Source organism: Lepus europaeus, chromosome 3 (assembly GCF_033115175.1).
Source record: "Lepus europaeus isolate LE1 chromosome 3, mLepTim1.pri, whole genome shotgun sequence".
In the NCBI taxonomy this organism is placed as follows: Eukaryota; Metazoa; Chordata; class Mammalia; order Lagomorpha; family Leporidae; genus Lepus; species Lepus europaeus.
The window spans coordinates 43,140,283-43,150,088 of NC_084829.1; the positions used below are offsets into that span (position 1 = coordinate 43,140,283).

The following is a 9,806-nucleotide window of genomic DNA, read 5'->3' on the forward strand; positions in this document are numbered from 1 at the left end:
TTCTAACTAGCATACATTGAAACGTGAACTATTAGGACCTGTTGAACCTGAACCCCCAAAATGCTCATGCGGACCACGCGAGAGCTGGGACAGTGCCCTCTGTTTTTGTAACCCCTGTGTTACCACTGGAGACGCCGAAGCCCAGGTGGGAGTGAGGGGGTGTGCGGAGGGGGTCCCAGGCAGCAGCGGGGCCCAGCCCGCCTGTGCCCTGTGTCCGCAGGGAAGAGTGAGTTTGGGGAGGTGTTCCTGGCAAAGGCTCAGGGCCTCGAGGAGGGCGTGGCGGAGACCCTGGTGCTCGTGAAGAGCCTGCAGAGCAAGGACGAGCAGCAGCAGCTGGACTTCCGCCGCGAGTTCGAGATGTTCGGGAAGCTGAACCACGCCAACGTGGTGCGGCTGCTGGGGCTGTGCCGGGAGGCCGAGCCCCACTACATGGTGCTGGAGTACGTGGACCTGGTACGCTGTCGGCAGGGGCCCTGGGGCGTTGTCGGGCAGGGCACGGTCCCCGTGTGGGGCGGGAGCTGGGGGATGGGTCCCACGGACACCTCCCCTGCGGCTGTTGCCGTCTGGAGGTGCTTGGCACTCCGGGCCCCCAGACCTCAGACGCCTGCACCCACGTCTGCTGCGGGTGTCCGGGGTGCGCCCTGCGTTGTTCTGCAGCTTCTTGCTCTGCACGCAGCCTGCACGCCCCCGGGGCCGTCTCCCCTCACTCTGGTTCTGCAAGGCCCTGCTGGAGCTGATGCGTAGAGCCAGCAACTGGGCTCTGACCTGACCGAGGGGCTTGGCTTTTCCCACAGGGAGACCTCAAACAGTTTCTGAGGATTTCCAAGAGCAAGGATGAGAAATTGAAGTCCCAGCCCCTGAGCACCAAGCAGAAGGTGAGCACGGGTTGGGAAGGAAGAAGGTCCCCGGGTGGCCGTGGTCACAGAGGCACCTGGGGGCCAGGCCCTCAGTGAGTCCCTTCCATGCGTTAGCTTCCTGTTTTAATTGTTTACTTGTCTGTTTCCACCTAATTGAGAGAGAAAGCGAGAGAGAGAGCTGCTGCTTTACTCTCCAGATGCCCTCAACAGTCAGGGCTGGGCCATGCCGAAGCCAGGAGCAGGGAACTCCATCCAAGGCTCGTGCATGGGTGGCAGCACCGAGCACCTGAGCCGTCCTCTGCTGCCTTCCAGGATGCGTTAACAGGAAGCCTGATGGGAGGCAGGGACAACCAGGACCGGAATCGGCACTCTGACATGGGATGCCATCCCCAATGTGTTATGTAATTACCTCATTAGCTCCTGGCATTAAGTGTGAACTGTACCCCATTTTGTGGATGAAGAAATTGAGGCGGAGCGAGGTTAGGTGACTTGCCCGCAGGTCTTGTCGCGTGACAGCAGCTTTGCACTGCTGTGGCGGCAGCTTCTCGTGGACGAGCTGCTCGGGCCTCCCTCTGGGGCAGGAGCCCCCACGCAAGCAGCAGGACCCCCTGCTTGCTTGTGGTGAGCGTGAGCTGGAGGAGCAGCGAGCAGTGCGCGTCCAGGGGCCGGCTGGGCTGGGCTGGGCGGGACCTGAGCCTCTTCCCCTTGGGCCCCTGCTGCCCTGGGGGGCAGGGCTGGGCTAGAGTGTGGCATGAGGGCCGCAGAGGTGCGGAGAGGCAGGAGAGACGCTAAGTGACAAGGAGGCGGCGGTGTTGAGAGAGCAGTGTGGAGGAGGTGGGTTTTGCTGGCTTGGACAGGGACGTGGGCCGATAGGAAGTCCCTTGCCCCTGTCCTGTGACCTGAGGGCCTTGTCCAACCCATGGTTGTCACCACCTTCACCGTGCACCTCTCCTGTGCTTGTCTGCCCTGGGGTCTTTGGTGCAGCAGGCTAGCGGCCATAGGTTGGGTTCCATGCTCTCCACTGATGACGTTCTACATTAGATGAGGGGTTGCTTTTAAAGATTCCTTCCTTCCTTTCTTTATTTGAAAGAGAGAGAGAGAGAAGAGTGTCTTCCATCTGCTCTTCACTCCCCAGATGGCCACAGCAGCCAGCACTGGGCCAAACAGATACCAGGAACTTCATCCTGGTCTCTCACATGGGTGCAGGGACCCAGGGACTTGAACCATCTTCCAGTGCTTTCCCAGGCTATTAGCAGGGAGCTGGATTGGAAGTGGAGCATCTGGGACACAAACCATATGGGATATTGGTGTCACAGGCGGTGGCTTTACCCACTGTGCCACAGCACCAGCCCTGAAGTCTGGAGTTTTTTTTTTTTTTTTTTTTTTTTTTTTTTTTTTTTTTTTTTATTTTTGACAGGCAGAGTGGACAGTGAGAGAGAGAGGCAGAGAGAAAGGTCTTCCTTTTTGCCGTTGGTTCACCCTCCAATGGCCGCCGCGGTAGCGCGCTGCAGCCGGCACACCGCGCTGATCCAGTGGCAGGAGCCAGGTACTTCTCCTGGTCTCCCATGGGGTGCAGGGCCCAAGGACTTGGGCCATCCTCCACTGCACTCCCTGGCCACAGCAGAGAGCTGGCCTGGAAGAGGGGCAACCGGGACAGGATCGGTGCCCCGACCGGGACTAGAACCCGGTGTGCCGGCGCCGCAAGGCGGAGGATTAGCCTAGTGAGCCGCAGCGCCGGCCTGGAGTTTTTTTTTTTTTACAGGTAGAGTTATAGAGAGTGAGAGAGAGAGAGACAGAGAGAAAGGTCTTCCTTCCGTTGGTTCACTCCCCAAATGACTGCTACGGCTAGCACTGTGCCGATGCGAAGCCAGGAGCCAGGTGCTTTCTCCTGGTCTCCCATGCGGCCCAAGCACTTGGGCCATCCTCCACTGCTCTCCTGGGCCACAGCAGAGAGCTGGACTGGAAGAGGAGCAACCAGGACTAGAACCCAGCGCCCATATGGGATGCCGGCGCTGCAGGCGGAGGATTAGCCAAGTGAGCCATGGTGCTGGCCCCTGGAGGTTTTTAAATAAGTTTTCCAGCTGTTTTAAGTTTATTTATTTTTTATTTATTTGGAAAGCAGAAAGGGAAATACTATGCATCCACTGGTTCACTCCTCAGATGCCTGTAACAGCCAGGATTGGTCCAGGCTGACTCCAGGAACTCCAGCTGGGCCTCCCCCAGGGGAAGGGACCCAAGTATTTGAGCCATCACCTGCGTGTCCCAGAGTGCATTAGCAGGAAGCAGAGGTGGGAGCCCGCCCAGGCACTCTGATGTGGGGGACAGGCACCCCAGGGGCAGTTTGGTCTGCTGCACCTTTTAAGGTCAGGGAGGGAGCAAAGGGACACGGAGTGCCCATCTGCTGGTTCACTCCCAGAGGCCTGTGGCTCCCAGGGTTGGGGAGGGGAGGAGGATAGAGCTGGGAGGTGGGAACTCAATCCAGGTCTCCCACAAGACTAGTGAGGACCCAACTACTTGAGCCCTCCCCACCACCTCCCCGGGTCTGCAGGAAGCTGGAGTGGGGCCAGGCACTCCACTGTGGGACACAAATGTCTGTACTGGCCCCTCTGACAGCGTTTCTTGGTTAGGATTTCCGATGGGAGGTGTTTTACCCTGGACTCAGCGGGGGTCCATGTACACACACACACCCACACACACACACACACACCCCTAAAATTAAACTTTGATGATCCTGTGTTTATGTACTCGACTTCCTGCTCTATTATTTTTTTCTTTTTCAACTCACTAAATTAGATTTGAGACCCATGTGGGTCTTTTAAAAAAGTTTTAATTCATTTGTTTAATTTAATTGAAAAGCAGAGAGAGAAGGAGAGGGAGAGAGATCGATCCCTTCGGCTGGTTCACTTCTCAGATGCCTACAGCATCAGAGGCTGGGCTAGGCTGAAGCCAGGAGCCAGGGACTCAGTCCAGGGACTCTACTACATGCGCCATCACGGCTGCTTCCCAGCGCTGACATTAGCGGGAAGCTGGAAGCAGGAGCGGAGGCAGCCTCAAAAGCTCTCTGACACAGGCCGCAGGCCTCTCCAGCTGCTGCACCGGACACCCCGGCCCTGTGTGAATCCTGCTGAGCAATTTGTAGAACGTTGCTTTTGGGGATTCCATAGAGATGAAGCTTCTTGGGAAAGGTGCTAAGACTTGTCAATACTTCCTCGTGCTATGGTGTCGTGAGCTGTGTTGTCCCTTTATAGTCTTAGGGCTTGGGCAAATGGAAGGAGAAACAGTTTCCTTTTTTTTTTTTTTTTTTTTTTGGGACAGGCAGAGTGGATAGTGAGAGAGAGGGAGAGAAGGGTCTTCCTTTTTGCCGTTGGTTCACCCTCCAATGGCTGTTGCAGCCGGCGCATCACGCTGATCCGAAGCCAGGAGCCAGGTGCTTCTCCTGGTCTCCCATGCAGGTGCAGGGCCCAAGGACTTGGGGCATCCTCCACTGCCTTCCCGGGCCATAGCAGAGAGCTGGCCTGGAAGAGGGGCAACCGGGATAGAATCTGGTGCCCCAACCGGGACTAGAACCTGGTGTGCCGGCGCCGCAAGGCGGAGGATTAGCCTGTTGAGCCACGGCGCCGGCCAACAGTTTCCTTTTTAAAGGGAGGTGGCGTGTTGGGGCCACTCCCCGGCCAGCTGGAGTTGGAATGAGGGGTGCACCCTTGGTGGAGCGGGCAGAGAGGATTTCAGGAAGCAGTGGGCTGGCGCTAGAGGTGAGGCGGGAGCCCTGGGTGTCGGCAGATGCTGGAGGCCTGTTAGAGTGGCCGACAAGATGATATCAGAGCCCTGTGACCTTTGACCTCTCTGCAGGTCACCTCTGAGCTGATGACAGCAAGGAGGACCAGGGCCTCAGTAGTGTCACAGGGGTTAGCCAGGACTTGGGCAAGCCCTTGGGGCGGAGAGGGATGGATCAGCTGGTCTGCACCAGAGGACAGATCTTTAACAGAATTTGGAAAAGGAATCCGGTGGCCTTCCCACGGCGTCTTGCCCAGCAGTGAGGAAGCGCTCGCTTGGCCTGGGTCTCACAGGGTTCCCTTTCACTGTCCTCACTCAGGCAGTATTTCCAGGAGCGCTGCTCTCAGGAGAGAGAACACGTTAGTGCCCGTGCCAAGGCCGGCCTCCTGTGTTTCCTTGACCAAGAGTAGGTTCTGCATGCGAGCCAGATCAGAGAGCAGGCCACAGGGAGTCCCAGCCCTACCAGGTCACACCATCAAAGCCGCTGCCTGCCACTCACAGACGCTGCCCTGGGGTTCTGAAGCCTGGAGTAGAGTCAGCTCTGTTCATGGTGATCACTTCAAGGGACACCAGCGGTGCTTGGGGCATTCTGAGGATGGCCACCCAGGGGTTGTTAAGAGTGGCCTCACTTTTCTGCGTGGAGACCCAGTGTGCACCTGTACCCAGCGGGACCCAATGATCCTGGCAGGTTCACCCATCCGACTTCTTTTTGTTTTTTTAAATAATTATTTTATTTATTTGAAAGACAGAGTTAGAGAGAGAGGTAGAGAGGTAGAGCCAGAGAGAGAGAGAGAGAGGTCTTCTATCGGCTGGTTCACTCCCCAAATGACTGCAACGGCCAGAGCTGAGCTGATCGGAAGCCAAGAGCCAGGAGCTTCTTCCAGGTCTCCCACGTGGGGGCAGGGGCCCAAGGACTTGGGCCATCTTCCACTGCTTTCCCAGGCCATAGCAGAGAGCTGGATCAGAAGTGGAGCAGCTGGGACTCGAACTGGCACCCATATGGATGCTGGCACTGCAAGCAGTGGCTTTAGCCACTATGCCACAGTACTGGCGCCGTAAATAAATGTTGTTTTTTTTTTTTTTTTTGACAGGCAGAGTGGACAGTGAGAGAGAGAGAGAGACAGAGAGAAAGGTCTTCCTTTTTGCCGTTGGTTCACCCTCCAATGGCCGCCGCGGTAGGCGCGCTGCGGCCAGCGCACCGCGCTGTTCCGATGGCAGGAGCCAGGTGCTTCTCCTGGTCTCCCATGGGGTGCAGGGCCCAAGCACTTGGGCCATCCTCCACTGCACTCCTTGGCCACGGCAGAGAGCTGGCCTGGAAGAGGGGCAACCGGGACAGGATCGGTGCCCCGACCGGGACTAGAACCCAGTGTGCCAGCGCCGCAAGGCGGAGGATTAGCCTGTTAAGCCACAGCGCCGGCCATAAATGTTTTTTAAAAGCGATCTAAGCTCTGATTGCTAGCCAGTTAATTTTTAAAAAATATTTATTTATTTGAGAGGTAGAGTTATAGACAGTGAGAGGAAGAGAGAGAGAGAGAGAGAGGTCCTCTGTCCTCTGGTTCACTCCCCAAGTGGCTGCAACTGCTGGAGCTGCGCCAATCTGAAGCCAGGAGCCTCTTCCAGTCTCCCACGTGGGTACAGGGGCCCAAGGACTTGGGCCATCTTCTGCTGCTTTCCCAGGCCATAGCAGAGAGCTGGATGGGAAGAGGAGCAGCCAGGACTAGAATTGGCGCCCATATGGGATGCCGGCACTGCAGGTGGAGGATTGACCTGCTGCGCCACTCGCTGGCCCCACTGCCCAGTTACTTTTCCCTCCACAGTGGTTATTCTCTGTGCACCCAGCCCTATGCTCTCGCTTTACTGAGTGCTTGCTAGTCCAGTCCTTGAGCACCCACCGCCGCCGTCCCGTTTACAGGGAAGGGAACTTGCAGGCTCTGCTGCGAGGCCTCCGAGCGGCCTCGCCGGCAGCAGGGCAACCCCACCAAGGGTTGTGTTGGGGGTGGTCCTGTTAACCCCTGTCCTGGGCTACTCGGACAGGCTGCCTTCTCTCTGCAGGTGGCGTTGTGCACCCAGGTGGCCCTGGGCATGGAGCACTTGTCCAACAACCGCTTTGTACACAAGGACTTGGCCGCTCGCAACTGCCTGGTCAGCGTCCAAAGACAGGTGAAGGTGTCGGCCCTGGGCCTCAGCAAGGATGTGTACAACAGGTAGGAGCGCACGGGGCTGGGGGTGGGCACATGCAGTTTGGGGGTGTATGGGAAAGAGGTTAGGACATACTTGGTCCAGCGCTGCAGAGCTCAGGAGGGAGTCGAGCCTTTTAGTCCTTTGTCCCAGACTGGGAGCCACAGGCCTTGACGGCTGCAAACTTTCCCTAGGGCTCAGAAGCTACCAACATTTTCTTTTTTTTTCTTTTTTCTTTTTTTATTTTTTGACAGGCAGAGTGGACAGTGAGAGAGAGAGAGAGAGAGAAAGGTCTCCCTTTGCCGTTGGTTCACCCTCCAATGGCCGCCGTGGCCGGCGCACCACGCTAATCCGAAGCCAGGAGCCAGGTGCTCATCCTGGTCTCCCATGGGGTGCAGGGCCCAAGCACTTGGGCCATCCTCTACTGCACTCCCTGGCCACAGCAGGGAGCTGGCCTGGAAGAGGGGCAACCGGGACAGAATCCGGCGCCCTGACCGGGACTAGAACCCGGTGTGCTGGCGCCGCAAGATGGAGGATTAGCCTATTGAGCCACAGCGCTGGCCAACATTTTCTTTTTAACAGCGAGGCAGATTGCACAGCAACAGAACTTATCTGTTCATGTTGTTTCTTCTGCAACTCCTTGCATTCGGTGATTATTGTTTTAAAAACTCAGACTGCTCAGTGTCTGCCCACGCGGTGGACACGTCCCCCTGAGGCCCAGTTCTGGGTCACCCCAGGTCGTCTGACTGCTGCTTTAGTCATGCTTTGTCATTAGTAGAGCTCTTGCCATTAAACAGGTTCCCATTTATCAGCTGTTTAAAGCCAGTGTGGAAAGTATGCATGATTATTAGTTTTCTGTTAACGTTTAGGCAGAGTTTGCTTCTTAACAGGATTAAAAATTTTTTAAATTTATTTTTTATTTTAATGGCAGAGCAACAGAGAGTGAGGGAGGGATCGTCCTTCCATCTGCTGATTCACTGCCCCATAACAGCCAGGCACAGGCCAGGCCAGAGTTAAGAGCCTAGAACTCACTGCGCGTCTCTTCCAGGGGTGGCAGGGACCCTAGTACCCAAGCCATCACCTGCTGACTCCCAGGGTGTGCATTAGCAGGAAGCTGCATTAGAAGCAGAGCCCAGACTTAAACCCTGATATGGGATGTGGGCATCTTGAGTGGTAACTTAACCACTGTGCAAATGCCTACCCACCCCTCTTACTGGAATTTTTAAGCCATCAAACCCACATGGCTGCCTCCAAGTGTCATCCAGTGTTAGCCCTGTGCCCTACATACAATTGCTCTGAATGCCTCGGTGTGGGAAGTCCAGGCCCCAGGCTGCGTGCACCACGCGCTGCCATCCCTTGGTTGCTTCTCTCTTGCAGTGAGTACTGCCACTTCCGCCAGGCCTGGGTGCCACTGCGCTGGATGTCCCCCGAGGCCATCCTGGAGGGCGACTTCTCCACCAAGTCTGACGTCTGGGCCTTCGGCGTGCTTATGTGGGAGGTCTTCACCCATGGAGAAATGCCCCATGGTGGGCAGGCAGATGATGAAGTGCTGGCAGGTAGGCAGCTGCCTTCCCAAGGGATCATTCCAGGTGGGAAGTTGGCTCAGCGCCCCCAGACTGGTTCTGTCTCAGGGCTGATGCTTTGTCACTTCCCAGCCGCCACTGCTCAAGCCCTTTGAATAGTGAGCTGTTTTCCTACTGGTTGGAAAATAACCCCGGCCCCCAGCGCCCACGGCCTGCACTTGGATGCCTGTCCAACTCCCCTGCCCCCCACTTTAGCTCCCACAGGGACCCTTGCTGCCTGGACCCTACCCCGCCAGCCAGAGGGAGCCAGGGCCAGGAGGGTCAGCCCTTTGGGTTGCAAGATCCTCATCACAAGCTTGCTGAGCCAGCGCCTGCCACCCCTGCCCCAGTGTCGCCCTCACGAGGCTGCTTGCGCCAACTGCAGGCACAGGTTGTCGAGTGTCTTGACTGTACCCCCCTTCTTCCCACAGACTTGCAGGCCGGGAAGGCTCGGCTCCCGCAGCCAGAAGGCTGCCCAACCAAGCTCTACCGGCTGATGCAGCGCTGCTGGGCGCCCAGTCCCAAGGACCGGCCCTCTTTCAGCGAGATTGCCAATGCCCTGGGAGACAGCTCCGCTGATAGCAAGCCGTGAGCAGGGAGCCCGGCAGGCTGTGTCTTGGCACGGCCTGGGCAGGGGGGTCACTTCTGGAGGGGAGCCTTCAACATGGTGGGCCTGGCCCTGTCCTCTTCGCTGGGGCACCCACCCTGGCGCTACAGGCATTGCGGCATCGGGGCTGGGCCTTGGGCTTTCCTCTTCCTCCCCTCCAGCCCCCTGTGGAGGTAGATTTAACCCCAGACTGGGTGACCAGGGCCTTGGGCCGGGCAGCCTTCTCTGCTGCCCTTCCCCCCACTGGGGACAGTGTGGGTGCCTCAGGTAACCCTGGTTTCTGGCCTGCAGGCTTCTCCCCTTGACCAGGTCCAGCTCTGCCACTCACCTGCCAACTTTGTCTGGGGGTCCGGGGACGGGGGGCAGCGGGGTGGCTGGGGACGAGCTGGGGACAAGCTGGGTTTGGGGGGGAATTCCTTCATGTACTCGAGTCCCGGACTAGTTCTGGGCACACAGGGCATGGGCCCCTCATGGGGTCTAGGCCAGGACGCTGGAGGGCCCGGCCAGTGAGTCCTTCCCGCCGTGGGCTTGTGCACGCTGACCCAGCCCCCTGCCTCCCCCAGCCCTTCTCTCCTTTCCTCATCCTAAGTGCCTGGCAGATGAAGGAGTTTTCAGGAGCTTTTGACACTATATAACCCGCCCTTTTTGTATGCACCACGGGCGACTTTTGTATGTAATTGCAGCGTGGGGTGTGGGTGGGCATGGGAGGCAGGGGTGGGCCCTGGAGGAGACGGGGAGGGTGGCCAGCTCTGCCTCCCACTTTTGTTGTTGTTGTTGTTTGTTTGTTTGTTTGTTTTTTTTTTTTTTACACTCGCTGCTCTCAATAAA

General features: G+C 57.4%; 1 protein-coding gene across 1 annotated transcript in view; it reads left to right on the forward strand.

Moving 5' to 3' along the window:
* The window catches only part of PTK7 (protein tyrosine kinase 7 (inactive)), a 62,858-nt gene extending 53,052 nt beyond the window's left edge, over positions 1-9,806 (forward strand). Inside the window, exons 16-20 of the mRNA XM_062186154.1 lie at positions 221-453; positions 795-875; positions 6,684-6,835; positions 8,187-8,365; positions 8,803-9,806. Of these exons, the coding sequence (XP_062042138.1) occupies positions 221-453; positions 795-875; positions 6,684-6,835; positions 8,187-8,365; positions 8,803-8,963 (806 nt within the window). The 3' untranslated portion in view covers positions 8,964-9,806. The remainder of the gene's footprint in view (positions 1-220; positions 454-794; positions 876-6,683; positions 6,836-8,186; positions 8,366-8,802) is intronic.